This window comes from Solanum stenotomum, chromosome 11, assembly GCF_019186545.1.
Source record: "Solanum stenotomum isolate F172 chromosome 11, ASM1918654v1, whole genome shotgun sequence".
Lineage (NCBI taxonomy): Eukaryota > Viridiplantae > Streptophyta > Magnoliopsida > Solanales > Solanaceae > Solanum > Solanum stenotomum.
The window spans coordinates 994,760-1,012,323 of NC_064292.1; the positions used below are offsets into that span (position 1 = coordinate 994,760).

Consider the following 17,564-nt stretch of genomic DNA (forward strand, 5'->3'; position numbering starts at 1 on the left):
ATTCAAAATCATGTTATTCTACGATTATAATTAGAATTATCTAAAACACAAAATAAAGTTAATCTCAAATTCTATAACAGATTAACCCCTAAACTTATTATTCCAATAAGCTTAAAATGGAAAGTTTAAAGTTAAAAGGTATTTTTTTTTTCTTAAACAAAAACTAAAAATGAAATATTGTCATTTAAAAAGGGTAAAAAAAATTTGCAATAGAATATAAGAAAACAAAAATTAAGTTTCATTAATTTGTCAATCAATATTAGACAAACAAACTAAAAAGATACACAGCCCATGAAACCAAAAAAAGCAAAAAACAACATAGGGATTAATAATTCAGATGAATCAAAACATCTAAACACAAAATTCTTAGATATTTAATTTAAAAATTAAAACAGTCTAATCTAAGAATTAATAATCAAAATACTACCTTTTTTTTTTCTTCTTCTAATTAAACATCTACATTAAAGGGCTATTAATAAGACCATGCCAATTAGAAGAACCTCCAAATCCATTCCAACTTTGCTTGTTAGTTGAATATTCAAAATCATTCGTATGCATGTTGTTAACATGATGATCTCCATTCATTTGTTGCCATGGAAATCCACACAAGACTTTGTTGTTGTTATTAATGTTATTCAGGTCATGACCTTCTGTTGATCGTGCCATGTTGCACATCTCTTGCTTCACTATCGTTGTCATCATTGTAGTACTTGTACCAATACTCATTTGATCTTGATCATAACTCATTCCCATTTCTCCATTCTCTACTAATTGCCCCATGTTCGCGTAATTATACATGTTGTGATGAAACAATCCATGATGATTTGGGGCATTTTCGACAAATCCACCTCTTAATGCATCAAGAAAGGCAGTACTAGTACAGTTGTTGCCAGTATTGTACATCATTGACATGTTGTTGTTGTTGTTGTTGTCATGTTCTTGATCGATCTCCAAATGTGCATTTGTCTGTTTCTGGAGCCTAGCAAATGCTAGGCTCAAATCAGTTGAGGAATCATAGGAAGGTATTGGATTACTGATGTTTGGGCTAATGTTATCTTCACTTGATCGCTTTGCTGATGTTGTTGATGATAATTTTTTGTTTTTTCTACAACCACCACCAACTGGAACGTTTCTGAGCGTACCTCCTTTAGTCCAGTACCTTCTGCAAGATTTGCAGAAGTATCTGGGCTGAGTGAGGCTGTAATTGTTGTAGTAACAGAATTTTGTGTTGGCAGAGTCACATCTTGGACATTTCTGAGGCTGTTGTTCTGCTGGCCTTGGCTTCTTTTGATCTTGATCTGGTTTTGTGCAAACCAACATGCTTTCTAGTGTTTGTGAAGACATTTCCTGGAGGGCACAAATTAAGAAAACGTGAGATTTAGAACTCAAATGTGGGCAAGCCTTGAAGCAAACACCAAAATTGTCATCAAGTCACGAGGTGTTTGAGTTATGAAAACAATACTAAGCATCACATCCATTGGGGTGCGGGCTTCTTTGAACCTAGTGGGAACACGTGGGATGTATAATGATGCTCTGAGTTGTTCTTTTTAGATTAGAACTTAACTCAGCCGCTCACATTGTTGGTTTCAAATCCAGATAAAGAACTGTAAAACTATTCAATTTATGATGAATTTTCACAATACACCGTACTAATTCATAGTATCATTGAGTAAAGTAAATAAAATTCAAAGTACCTAAACAATGTTGCTTAAAATCATTGACAAAATTTGCTAAACCTAAATGTTATTTATGTACCAAATTTGCAAAACCTAAATAGTACACTCTCTAGATTTCCTTTCTCTTTTTTTTTAAAAAAAAAATCTCTTGTATTTTAAGCAAAACATTAGTCAAATAGTTTTTTGTGCAAAAGGGAAAAAAATGAAAAATTGTGAAAAAAAAAAAACATGAACACACAAAAAAGAGTAAGAAAAAAAGAAAAATCAAAGAATAGAAGATCCCCAAAACAACAAAACTACTTTATTACATCTCTTTTTTTTTTTCTATAACTATAAATCAAATGATTGAACAACCACGAGCAATTTACTTACCAAAAACACAGAAAACCCCAATAAAAATAACCAAAAGATAACAAACACTTTTACTATTATATTTACCTGCTGCTGCTGATCCATTATGCACATTAATCAGCTGTGTGTAGCTAGCAACTCAATTTTTATCTTTATTTTCAGTTTCTGGATATATTTTGAAACCAAAATTAATGTATAAAAGTTGAAGAAAAGTAGAAGAGATTGGATGATATGAATAGAGAGAAGAATTTTAGTAATACAAAAGCTTTAAGAAAAGAAAAAAAAACTTATAGCCCTCTCTCTCTAAGTTCAAGTGTATATATAGAAGAAAATAAAAGGATGGAAAGAAGGTGAGTGGGGGGTGGGGTTGTGTATAGTATCCATTAGTCGATAACAGTATGGATTGCGGTGCAGGAGCGAGAAAAATGAATGGTGTAATGATTACAAAAGGGTGTACGAGAAATGTGTGCATCTATCAAGGCATTTTAGCACGCAAACAAAGTTAATAGTAATACACATAGAAAAAGATAAATGGAAATTTCTAGTGTATAGTAACAAGAATTTTCGTTTGGTTTCTTATTCGAAGTGCGGAGTAATCATATTAAAGCTTAATTAAATTTAGATTTGTGTATAATATTTACTAAATTTAAGAGGGAAGTGGGGAGTGACACTCTTAACAAAGTTTTATGAGTTGAAGTCCTAAAAACACTAAACTGATCTGAGACAGTTTTTGAAACTAGAAATCAGATCAAATTTCAGAATCAAACATATATTTAAGTGAAAAAGGACAAATATATTCCAAACTATTGTAAATGATATGCAGATACCCTTCGTCATACTTTTGAAACTTTGATGCCTCTGCCGTCTAAATACTAGAGCATATATACCCTTTATACTAACGGACATACTCGTGTCGTAATCTTATCTACTGACTCGACATTTATTAAATATCGGATCGATGGATAAGATTGCGTCACATGTTTCTAGTCTTCTGTTAGAGTGAAGGACATATATGCTCTAGTTTTTCAACGGTAGAGACACCAATATCCCAAAAATATGACGAAGGGTATCTGCAAACCATTTATATAAGCTTGGGAATATATTTATCCTTTTTCCTAATATTTAAAGAAAAATTTCAATTTATGAAATAATGATAGCAACACTTTAACCAAAATAAGAAGAAGCTAGAATAGATTATTATTTTTTCATGATACTATAGTTTAATTTGTCTGTAATGATAGATTTGCTACTATTTACTACTATGTAATATGTAATTGTATAAATACTTTTTACATTATTTCTTGTTTCTTTTATTCAATGTATGATATTTATATTGAAGTCCGACTATATTTGAATTTATATTACGTAGGACCTCATTCAAAGAAAGCACTCTCTATCAAAAATCTTTTTATATCCAAGACTTAAACTCGAGATCTCCGCATATATTTTCCGTTACTATTCATTCAACTAGGAGAATGATTTCCATCTGTTTGTGGGACCCATTCATGTGTGAAAATGCAACTATACATATAGTGGGGCCCTCTATATATTTGTCCAATTCTTTGGTCCCCACTTAAACACTATAAAGATCCCTTCCATACACCAGTTTCGCACTTTTGAATTGAGATCCGATTAAATCTGAATTTTATATGTCAAGTTCGGAGTGATACTCTTAATAAAAGAAAAATACATGACTAATGGTTTATTTAATTTCAAAACTTTTAATTTAAAGTAGAGAAATTTCAATCATCGCATTACGATTTAGTTAATTATTTAGTGATTCTTTTGTCCTGTTTGAAAGGTCATGAGCCATGACCTTATGTTTGCTCATGTCATTTTTCTGTTAGGCTAAGAATAATTTTAACAGCAAAATTTAATTTACATGCTAACTACAAAGCTTTCTTGCACTCTACTTCTCTATATATATCATACAAATTTTGGTTGTATATAGTTTTGGATTATTATGCATTTTTCTCATTTTTTTATTCAGTATTCGATATTTAGTTATAGACTTTGAAAAGCAAACGACAAATCGAAGAAAATAGAATATGATAAATGTATTTTTTTTTATATTTCTATACTAAGATTAAATAAATGAATTTATAAATAAAAATACTCATACTATAATCAGTCCATATATTGTTAAAGCTTTCATAAAAATTAGACTAAACAATAACGTACTTTATATTTTTTTCCTCTGCTTCAGGTTGTATCATGATACCCTTTATAGCTTGACGCGCATCAATCTTTGGGCTCGATAATATCTATTGTGATTTTTTTTTATTATTTATCCCTTTTTGAGATAATTAAATAGTAAATGTTATTAGTTTATTTATTTTAAAAGATTTCTTAGATTATAATCTAAAGATTTCTTTTGAGTAAAATCGAAAGTCATGAAAAAATGTTTAACCACTATCTGAAGTTTATATTATTAAGTATTGCAAATCAAGATGACATGCAATCTATTGTTTCATATTCCAAACCCCAATACTTTTTGAAATGACACTTATCATCCTACTATAATTTTTAAAATTACATTTAAGTACACTTATTATATGATTAAATCTCTCAGTCCAAAGACTTTAATTTAGTATTTCTAATCAATTATTTACCAAAGGAAGGAAAGTATATTTTATCATTTAAATGATATGATGATCATAAAATTTAAAAAGACCTAACAATCAAGAATTCCTTTTCTAGTTAAAAAGTAATTAAAGAAAATAATATTTTTTTCTCAGAAAGATGGAACAACATTTTTGCTCTAAATAATTGATCACCCAAAAGGTAAAAAGAATTAAAAGCAAAGAATTCTATCTTTTGGTGTTGTTAATTTAAAAATTCACCCAAAAGGTGAAAAGAATTAAAAAGCCAAGAAATCTATTTTTTGGGGTTGTTAATTTAAAAATAAATAAAATTATTTTGTATTTACCCTTTTTAATTTCGATGTTAAATAGACAAATTCCACATGTCGCTTCAAAAGAAAAAAAGTCTGGATTTTTCCTTCAACTTTTGTCTATATGATTTAAAATTGCCCTCAGATTGAAATTTCGATAAAAANGCTGGTTGTGCAAAGTTTGTTTGTTCATACAGGCAGTGTGATTTTGGGATCTTTTGTTTGTGACAGAATGTTGTTATGTCCCTGGAGAGTGCTCCCCCAGGAGTTATGTGCCCGGAGTTCTGTCCCTGGCCCTTTCACCTTCCACGGAACCAGAAGCATGAAAGATGGGATCTAGCATTTTAGAAGAAAGTCTTTCTCTTTATTGATGTCGAACTTCATCTGCCTTATAGCGATGAAAAGATATTAGAAAAAAAAGTCTGGATTTTTCCGTCAACTTTTGTCTATATGATTTAAAATTGCCCTCAGATTGAAATTTCGATAAAAATTATTGGAAAAAATCTCGATAATTTTGAATTAATAGTTCAATGAATGATAAAATTAGTCTAATTTCAAATAATATAAAAATAAATTAATTATTTTTTACCTTGAAATGAATTTTAATTTGTGTTTATTTTCTAGGGTAAAACTCTAAAATCGTCAAACTATGATTAAATTTGAATCGATAACTTAAGTCTTACCATAACGGTACTAAAAAAAAGTTAGAAAAAGAAAAAATTGTTGACTAAATAATGGGGTCCATGGAAAACAATAGAAATGTTAATAATGTTTGTACTTGAAGATTGGTAAATGAAAGGGACAAATGATGATCATGAAAATAGGCAAAGTTGGCCACATTTGGCCAGGCAACTCACATTCGATATAGACGCGGAATTAGAATTCAAACTTCATAAATTTAAAATTTAAAATATCGATATTAAGTGATAGTTATTAAAGTTGTAATTAAATATAAATATAAAGTTTGAGCCAATGCTATTAGATTTGGCCAAACTCATGTTAATCTTTAGCTTCGCTTCTGATTTTGAAATATCGACTAGTTTAGAGAGAAAAACACTTCCCGCCAAAATTAAAACAAATATTCAAACAATTCACTAATTTAATGCTACTCAAACTTTTAATTATAATTGGTAGGTAACCTCTCAGCCATAGAAAATTCGAGTACAAGAAAGATGTGCCATTCCAAATGATTATACACGACCATCTATTGGATAAATTAAAAAAATATGTCATGATAAGATATTTTATTTTATATTTTTCCCACTTAATATCTATATGCAATTTGTAGAATGACTAATTTTGAATTTACAACGAAAAGATAATTTTAAAGAATAAAACACTTTCCGCTAAAAATGACTTTATATATTTCGAGCAATATCTATTTTGAAATCTAATTAATCTGAAGTTAAACTAAGCAGAGAAGTCTCACTTTGAGGAGCAATCTCTAAGGTTCTTATCACTGAATTCATTGTAATTTTAAAATTTTAGACTTATTTATTATAATTATAATAAATATTTTACACCTAATCATCCATATTAAAATACTAAATTTTGATGAATTTAATATCATTATATTATAGCTATCTTTATAAAATTTAAATTCGAAATCTGTGACTAAAAATGAATTGAGTACTTAAATTCCACTAGAATATTTTTTATGGTATAAGGTGTTGTCATTATAACACTACATACATAATTCATTTGTTCCATTATGTTTGCCCACTCATTGTTTACGAACAAAGTTTACTCTCTATTTAATGCCACGTTGCATTATACAAGTTTGTGCTTGAAGAAAACGAAATGAACACAAAATTATATGTATTTTTCTTCGTCTCAAAATAAGTATTTTTTTTTTGTCTCAAAATAAATGTAATTTTAGGAATTCAAGCTAAAAACTAGTCTTATATTTTTTTCAACTATACCCTTTTCATCTTTTTATATTTAGTATATTTATTATTTTTATAATAAATGTAATTTTTACAAAAATAACACGTATTTTAAGACGGATGACGTAATCAAATTGTGCTACCTTATCTATGGACAATTATTAATTATTTACTGTCCTACTTCTGTTTGAAGCACTGCTTCATCGTCAAATTATGGTACCTTATCTCATATGGACATTTCTTATTCTCAAAGTTTTCTTTTATTAGGGATAAGAGTCTGAAAAATATTTTAACTTTGGTCGAATTTACTTTTGCGATACTAAACTTTCATGAGGACCTATTACCTCCCTAGACTATTTAATATCATATTTTAAACATATATATTTGCCCACGTGGACATAAAAAATAATACAAAATTATAAATAGTAATGTGCCCACGTGGGCACATATATACCTTTAAAATACACTATTAAATAGTTTAGGGGGTAAAAAATACAGTATTAAATAGTCTAGAGAGGTAATAGGTCCTTATGAAAGTTTAGTATCGCAACAGCAAATCCGACCAAAGTTGGGATATTTTTCAGACCCTTATCTCCTTTTATTACCTTTTTTTAATGTGAATATTTTTGGTAATTTAGTACTACATCAATCGAAAATACGGTTTATTTTCAATTTATGTGATATAGTTTGAATATTAAAAAAATTATGAAATGCAATTATGATTGAATAGATAAGATTCCTGCGTAATTAATTAGATATCTTTAATTTGAATCGTGAAATGAAAAATGTGATTAAAAAGGCCTGTTTCTTTAACGGAGCTTACTAAACACATATTCAAATTAATCGAACTTAATATCTTTAATGGACCTTACTAAATATAAATTCAGATTAGTTGACTTCAATATAGATATTAACCATCAAATGAGAAACAAAGAAAATGGAGTGCAAAATAAGAAGAATTTTTTTTTTGCACAATTAATGACAATAAAGTGGAGGTGGTTGTTGAAATATAAAATTTATCAGTTGAATTAATTATGCTAATATATATAAATCTAAGAAGAGGATTTACATGGCAATTAATTAAGCTTAATGAAAATGTTAATGGTGGTTGTTGAAGGGAATTTTATACAATGAATTAATTTTAATGACTTTCTTATCCATTAAGATAGCAAATGAAGAGCACATGCAATCCACTAATATACAAGAAGGGAATAATTAACCAATTAAAAGCAAATAAAGAGAGGACTAGTACATAGCCAAATTAACTTTCCTTTTCCTCTCTTTTTCCAATATTACCTAATTTAGAACCTAGATTCTTGGAGTGGTGGGAAATCAATGTCATCAATAGTCGGTAGTATTTTCTTCGTCTCAAATTATTTATCTCAGACATGTTATTGAATTGTGAGAATGAATCAAAAAGGCTCATTTATGTCATTCATTAAAATTTTGGCTCATCTATGTCATTTTTGTCTGAGAAAAGGCTTATATATGTCATCCGTTAAAAGTTTGGCTTATATATGTTATTACAGGTAACAAATAATTGCACAAATGAGTCTTTTCTCAAATGGATCGAAATGACATAGATGAGCCAAATAGAATTTTTTCTCAAAGTTCGATGATATATTTGAATTTTTTACTCTTTTAAAAAAATGTTTTTCTTTATAAAAAAAAGAGGAACTCTGACTATTTTATATTTATTTATGTCTTAAGATATATATACTCCTTTGATCCATGTTTAACTTGACATATCCATCTTAGAAATAATAAATGAAATAATTATTTTACTATGTCACCCCTAATTATTATAAATCATCTCACTTGTTAGAAAATAAAAATAAAATGGTAAATCGTTTCTTGATTTTTTAAACTAGACAAGTAAAAGTAGACAATGATCTATTTTTAGTATAAAAAAAAAGTAAAATTGAATGGAAAGAGTAGTCTCTCTTCACTAAATATTTATTCTATTGAAGTGTTGACAGTTTTCAAGAACTATTACTATTACAAATGAAGTGAAAAAATAACTAATTAATCATAAATATTTTATGAAAAATAATTTGAGACGGAGGAAGTAATATTTGTTACCTAACTACAACAACCAAAAAATATTCTAACCACTCATTATCTCTCAAATAACATAATGATACAATTCATCATTTCATCAAAAGATCAATCAATTATTGATCCCACCACTTTCTTTGATTATCTTTGGATCCTATGCAAATGGCTAAATATTTTTGTTCCTACTCTATTTTAGGACTAATAATAAAAAAACAACTAGGAAAAAATAAATATGGGAAACTGTGTAGAAAAAGTATTCTAAAGGTGCATGAGAACTCAAACTTTGAATTTAAGAAAATATGAAGACTAATACACTGAAAATGCATGACTCACTATTTATCAGTTGTTACATGATTCAACTACCAAATGATGTGATGTTATTTTTCTTTAGGTTTCGATTTTGAATTCACGATATGAAAAATCTTTAATCAAGGACATTTTTTTTGAACAATTGAAAAAATATTTTTTGGTCCGTATTAGACATATCCTAACACTTTGTTTCTTGTTTCATAATGTATTGTATTGATTTGCTGAATACAATGTTTAGATTGTATATCGTCCTGCATTATTACATAATATTACATATCCATAATTGAAATGACAAAATTATAAGAAATTGTGGTGTACGGGGGTAGAGCTACATACTATGAAAATGTATGGTAAATGATAAAATCGAATTATTAAATATTAATGAAAGATAAAATGAGAAGAAAATACTAAAGCAACGATGCGAGCACACCAAATCGATTGTTATAGAAATTGTTCTTTTCGTCGTTACCTAACGATGAATTTAAACAATACAATACAATAAAACTTAAGTAACAATCAAATCAAACATTATATTTAGACTAACAATATAATACAATACACATCATAACAACCATCCAAACAAGGCGTAAGTCTTCCTCATGATAATCACTTGACAATTGACAAATTATTAACTCATTTCAATAAATTAATTGAGAATATTTCCATAATATCTTAGGAAAAATTCAAAAATTAATCTTGTTGATATTTTATTTTTTATTATTAACAACCCTCCACTTTTAGTGATGGACATATATAGAAGACAAATTAAAGTGAGACAAATAGTGGATGATGAAGTCACTATGCCATAGGGATTAGTCAAGTTTATAATAAGTTGACTGGTCAAATATTTTGCCATCAGTCAAAATAAAACATTAATACTGACAAAAAAGGTAAAATGTGGGGACTGCTTGTGGGAATGTTTAGGAAATTGAGCCTCAAATTTGCAAATATAAAATTAAATTATAAATAATAGAAGGGGAGTACTAACAAAGAAAAGAATCTGCAAGGATTTGCATTCCTATTTTCCTCTTTTGATAAAACACATAAAAATTAGTAAAAACTATAGTGTAAAAAAAAAGAATGTCATGTTCAGAATAGGCAGAAGGTTCTAATCAAACATTATAAGAAAATCAAATAAAGGATTTGCTTTGTGCTTTGAGCTCATTGGCCTTTGAGAATGTTTTAATTAATTTTTTTAATTTTGTCTACTTTAATTTTTAATAGTTGGTTGGTCAGGACGTTTTGATTTATCGTGAATGTAATGATATAATCCGCTATATGAGAGAGGAATGACCAACTCTCAAATTCCAAGAGTGGATTTGTCACGATGCCCCTAAATTGGGGTGGAAGAGATCCGAGATTAGCATCCAACGCGTACGACATATATATTAAGTGAACTCTTCTAAGTTCAACAAGTTTTTCCATCACGTACCATGATCGCCGAGGTTGTTATAGCGCTCAAGAACAAAAAAGAATTTGGTTGGGGTGTTATGACAAACTCACTATGATCCCCTAGGTTTCCATGTTTGTGGTTTGTATTCTTAAAGGATAGTTGATCTTCAGTTAAATATTCATAATTTTTTTTAGAAATATTAGAATATTCGAATTATTTGAAGTGTATTGAATATTAGAATATTTCAATAATTTTAATATGATATACATATCAAAGCTCAATTCATATTTTGGGAAATATGATCGTTCATAGTTATTAAATGTGTGGCTAAGGTGATTTTTTTTCTTAAACATTTCTATTCAATATATATATATATATATATATATATATATATATTTCTCTTCCTAGTTTGGGTGGCCNATTTCTCTTCCTAGTTAGGGTGGCCATTGGCAGGTGCAGGGCGAGTTGAGCTTACCCTAAAAAAGTAAAATCGTCCTGCACCATCCTGACCTGTTTTGTTCTGTCCCGTATAACATTTTTTAGCATTTTTAACTCACTCTACATAAGATAAATTTCGCTCCACCCCATTTCGATCCTATTAGTAGTCATTTCTATTCAATATTATATAGTTTGTTGAAGGAGCAAATCATGGTAGGTTGTTTCAACACAAAGTATTCTATTATATAAATATTCCAACCTTATTTGACAAGGTTCATTTGTAATTGATTGATCTAATTGGATGCATTGAAAATTTTACCCCTTTTTTTCAAACAAAATCATCATATCATCTTTAATTAATTAATACTATTTGTGTTCACATCACAAGAAAGTAACCTAATGTTGCATGTGTCTAAGATTAATTAGTAAACTATATATATTCCAATTAATCATATTTATGATTTCACAAATCACATGTATGACTAAATTTATGTTAAAAGACAAAATGTAATCATAGTTTGTCCACACGTTAGGTAATGCACTAATTAATAACAACTCATTCATGGGATAATCATAGTACAAATCAAGTGTCTGACTAGGAAATTAAACCATGATCCTCTTTTTTGTCCTAATTAATTAAAAAATAGTAATTTATAGAAATAATTCCAGAAAATTCCTTTCAGGTTTCGCTCTATAACACTCACATCTTTTTTGGTTTACGATATTACGTCTATCTCCTTTATTTTGTGTTGTACATCAAAACGTCGAGAAAGGTCTCTGAAATTATCCCAAATTTATAAGGTATCTATCAATTAAGAGTTGTAGTGGAATAATAATATTTCTTCATTCTTAATTAGAGATTTCGAATTCAAATTTTATTGACCGATGAGTATATATGCCGTTGCTTTTTTCTTTTTGAAATTGTATTACTCTTTAATGTGAGACTTTCTGACAAATTCGACTTTAATGATACTTAAAAGCGATATCAGACACCGAATAAGAAATCAAATCTGAATATCACTATCATGTTGGTTGCTTTTTTGTCAAACAATGAACATTTGAAAAAACTATGTTAGATAATTCCTTGACATGTGTTTGACTAATAATTAGGGGTTAGTGAAATTGTCTGTCTATGGTCTCATCACTTAATTCTAAAGTTTCAAGGTAATACTATAATATAATTGGTGTAGTATTTTTTAGCTAATCATATGTTATTATGTTTTTCTAATCAGTGCTGTTTTGATTTGTGGCACATATGGTGTTAAAAAATATTACACTTTTTTTTAAAAGTCGAAATGATCGAAATCAATTCGAAATATTAAAGTGTTGCTTGAGCTCATAAGTAGATATGCATCATCCTACGTTTGAAAATAATGCAAACAACAATTTTAAATTACAGATTAAATTTAGGAAAATATAATCAATAACGTATATAATATTATACTAAAAAATATTCATCAATAAAATCTATATTTCATCCGTTCAAAATTTATTACAAATACAATTAACGATAAGTTACAATAATAAAAGAGTTCTACACTATTCAAGATACTCTATTTGTTTCAAATCTTTTTGACTCTTATACTTATACTATTTATAAAAATAGATATTCTATTTTATTAAATAAAGTAATTTTTTTCTTACTACTTTTAGTATTAAATAACTATATAAAATAATAGTACTTAAATTTAAAATTTCAAAATATCATTAATAATATTTATTTAATACATGTAACTCTTATAAGTTTTACTTATAAGGTTTGTTTAATTAAATACAATATCTTAATTTTCAAAATATTTTTGTAGTAATCAATTTATCTTCAACTCCTTATTTATACGAGCCGAGGAAAATTAAAACTTACGGGCCAACGAGCTAGGTCAATACGAGTTATGATGGGATAAATAAAAGTTTTTAATTCTTTAAGAGTGTATTTTATACGGAGGAAAATATTTCTTAAAAATGTTTTCTGTTGTTTATATTTGATTAATAAAAAAAAATTAAAATATTTTTCTAGAAAATTTTATTTTTAAAATGAGAAAAATACATTTATTTTGTCTTTTATATTCTACAACACATTTCATAAAACCTCCCCCCATATAAGTCTTATCTCCACTGCCCTACATCCCCTACCCCAACCCCTTCACTCATATTATTTATCTGAATTATACAAAAATATTTTAAGAATAATATTTTTTATTCATAACAAATACAAGAAAATAACAAACCAATTGACTTATTTAAGAAAATATTTTTCTTACTACTAAACACACTTTAATCATTTATTTTGAATTTGAGACATTGAAATTTTTTTAAAATAATCTATATGAATTTAAATTTTATTGTGTTTTAATATGAATATCGAACATTAAACTAAAAAAAAAAAATTAAAAGTGAAACATGTTAATGGGTGGTCGGCACATGTGGACCCTACGTGTTTTTGGAGTAATAAGACACGTGGCATATTAAATGCGGCTAGCTGATGAAATATCATTCTTTTAGTGGATTTTTGGCCCTACCTTAATTCTCCTTCTTCAAGTAAGGTATCATTCCCCATTTCAACAAGGGCCCCACCACATATAAGTAGTGTGAAATGAGCGGATTGGATTGAATTTAAATGAATCGAAATCGTTTCATTTTATATGAGTTAGTTTGATTTGGTATGGAGTTTAAGAAAGAAAGAAAGATTTTAAGAAATTGTGGTCTAAAATAAGTGATAGATATTTGTGTTGCTATAAATTATTTCATTAAGGGTAAAACAAGTATTCTAAAGTTAAATTGTTATTCCCTTCTTTTCATTTTAAGTGAGACCGTTTGACTTCACACGGTCTTTAAGAAAAAAGGAAGACTTTTGAAATTTGTGGCTTAAATTTTTTTTTAGATATTTGTGTGGTTATAAATTATTTTATCAAGGATAAAAGAGGAACTTTAAAGTTAAATTATTTGTAATTATTATAAAATAACACTTTTTGTGACTGACTAAAAAAGAAAATAAGTCATATAAACAGGACAGATAGACTGATAGAGTATATGACAGTTGATAGTGTTGATGTGTGATAATTATGGGCATTGTTTAGGGTAGTCTTGGATAGTGTAGATGTTATGGATAGTAGCTAAAAGTAATGGTAAATGACAGTAACGACTAACAATAGTGATTGATGATGATGAATGATAACAATGATTAGTCTTATATAGTGATGATTAAAATATATGATGGTTATAGCTGAAGATAGTAATTGTGGTTTGGATTGGGGTTGGAGTTGGAGTTGGTGGTGTTGACGATGAACAACAACAACGGGAAGGGGGGGGGGATAGTTCGCAATGATAGGTGACGGTAATAGTGGTGATTGGCGAATAAATTGAATTGAAGAACTATCATTTTTGTAGAAATTTTTGAATAGACATCTTAATAACATTAAGACTTTATTACAAATTTTGATTATCCNTTAAAGTTAAATTATTTGTAATTATTATAAAATAACACTTTTTGTGACTGACTAAAAAAGAAAATAAGTCATATAAACAGGACAGATAGACTGATAGAGTATATGACAGTTGATAGTGTTGATGTGTGATAATTATGGGCATTGTTTAGGGTAGTCTTGGATAGTGTAGATGTTATGGATAGTAGCTAAAAGTAATGGTAAATGACAGTAACGACCAACAATAGTGATTGATGATGATGAATGATAACAGTGATTAGTCTTATATAGTGATGATTAAAATATATGATGGTTATAGCTGAAGAGAGTAATTGTGCTTTGGATAGGGGTTAGAGTTGGAGTTGGTGGTAGTTGACGATGAACAACAACAACGGAAGGGGGGGGGGGGGGGGGGGGGGGGAGGAGGCGGAGGGGGGGGGGGGGGGGGGGGTGGGGTGGGGAGATAGTTCACAATGATAGGTGACAGTAATAGTGGTGATTGATGAATAAATTGAATTGAAGAACTATCATCTTTGTAGAAATTCTTGAATAGACATCTTAATAACATTAAGACTTTATTACAAATTTTGATTATTCATATCTATTCAGACTCATCAAATGATTGTAACAAGAAAAAAATATAAATACATTTACCGATTAAGAACTCAATAACTAAGAATCAAACCTAAAGATAGATTTAATGGTTGAGATTTAAATGATTAAGATTCAAATGTTCACTAAATGCAAACAAATGAGGTTGAACTCAATTTCAATTAATTCATGAGGTGAAAATCTTTCAAAATCTCGTAAGAAGATTAAATTCCTTCTCACAATTGATGTGTGACAACCTCAACACTCCCAAAGTCGGATTCATCAAATAGAGCGTGGACAACATAAAATGTGATGGGCGATGGTCGTTCGAAAACATATACAACAACAACAATTATAATATACGTAATAAAATTTCACAAGTAAAATTTGAGGAGAATAACATATATGTAGATTTTGAACTCTATCTTGTGTAGGTAGAGATGTTATTATAAATAGACCTCCAACTGCGTAAAACCAATAAGATAATAAAATAATTGAAGCACAAGAAACAACAAATAGTAGAAACAGAAAACTAAACATAAGAATGCCGAAAATAATAAGATATTAACTATGCTATTACTATTACTCCTAATATCGAAATACAAACACACAATTATCTATTAGACTATCATAATTCTCAACCTCCATATTTTACGTAAATATAGATATGCACGTGACAAAAGCTGGTTTAGTCACGTGCCACATGTTTTTATGTCATGGTCAGTTTGATGAAACAAACTCAATTAATAAATACGTACATACAAATGAGCCGTTAGCAATAACACTACATTCCAAAGAATGTTCTGAGAAAGATAAGAGTGCTTTCTTGTTTGTGTTTTTGTAATACGTATATTGTTTTCGTTTCAAAATAAGTGGTATTCTGAATTATTTAAGATAAAAAATAATATATTGAATATTTTATATGGTAATTTATGTTTTACGTGGTGTTTTACATGTATTATGTTGATAGATTGTGTTATACATGTGTATACTTGTTTAAATTAGAGGACATAAATATCAGTAAAACTAAGTTAAATGATACCTTAATTATATATCGAGTCCTTTTCAACTCTATCTTTATAGGCATATACTTCATCTTTAGACAGGCGCAAAATTGTCAAGAAATATTTATTAAATAAGAATAGTTTAGTAAACTACATATTATATTTATTGATTTCTTAATGAACGTCATTTTTTTTTAAAGATGACGTCTATTTTAGAAATAAGAAGATAATTACTTTTTAACTTTGAATTATTTGGTATTTCAAATTTACTGACCCAATTAGTTAATTCAGATTTTTGTCACGCATGTTCAAAAGTACCTCAATTGCAAATTCTAACTTGTTTTCTATTAAAAAAATAATTAAAACAATAAATAAAAACTTAAACAAAAATTCTTGTATTATGCCTTGAATCTTGAATTTTGAGTTTTGTTTCTGAAATTTAATTTTTAAAGGTTGATAATCTAACAAATTCATTTAGTATTTATTAATTTTTTTTTCATGTATATATCTGCTTCATCATACATAACTGAAATACATATTTAAAATTGACTAAAATTTTAATCATGTATATATAAATGCGAAGTAGAAGAAAAAAAATAATAATAAATTTTTACCTAAAATGATCTAAAATTTTAATATTTATGCAAAATAACACACTGCGAATATTAATTAAATGAGGCGATCAAAATAAAGCGTCCATAATTATTATTTTTTTACAAATAAACATTAAAGAACCCTTGAATCCTAAAAGTAAGAGAAACTTTTGGGCTTCTGTTCTTGGGCCCCCAATTTACGGGCTTCTGTATGACATTAAAATGGTAGAAATGTCATCACGTAGCACTTGTAAATTATTTAGTGTTTTGCCGCAAGGAAAACTTACAGAAATCCTACTAGTTTCGATACACTTTAGTTTGTATTATTTTTAATTTTACCACATTTTAGTGTGTCTAGATACGTCTAGATGCATGTATCCTGGTATATATTGGGTCAAAACTAGGTGTGATTTGTTCTAGATACATTGTATCAAAGTAGATTCGCATGTATTTGAGATATAAAGACAAATCTCCTCACCTCTCTTCTATTTCTCTCACCACTCTCCTATCTATCTGGTATCCCAAATGCATATGAAAATCATATCATATACATACAAATACATGTATCTAGTATGATTTGAATATATCTGAGATATATGACCATCTCGTCCACCTCTCTCCCTATTTTAGTGAATTTGATAGCAAAAATACATGTATCTAAATGTATCTTACTCAATATATGGTAGAAAACTCTTAATTAGCGTAATTATTTGAAAGAATAGATACATGTCTAATAAGGTAGTTTTCCCGTATATAACATTATCTTCCAAATAAATTCAATTGGATTTTCTAATAAACAAATTTTAGGCTAAACATGAAGTGTGCTTTTAGCTCAAAGGTTTGTTTATTCCATACACTTGCATGTCAAGGAAACAAGATAGAACACGAGAGAAACTTAACCAACAACATATCCAATGTAATCCCACAAGTAAGATCTAGTTTTGTTATACTCT

At 28.3% G+C, this 17,564-nt stretch overlaps 1 protein-coding gene across 1 annotated transcript; it reads right to left on the reverse strand.

The window, feature by feature from the left end:
• Positions 1-246: 246 nt before the first annotated feature.
• Positions 247-2,329, reverse strand: LOC125844431 (dof zinc finger protein DOF2.1-like). The gene is made up of 2 exons (XM_049523745.1): positions 2,115-2,329; positions 247-1,347 (listed from the first exon to the last, which is right to left on the reverse strand). The coding sequence occupies exons 1-2, from the start codon at positions 2,139-2,141 to the stop codon at positions 457-459; spliced, it is 918 nt and encodes a 305-aa protein (XP_049379702.1). The 5' UTR covers positions 2,142-2,329; the 3' UTR covers positions 247-456.
• Positions 2,330-17,564: the final 15,235 nt, after the last annotated feature.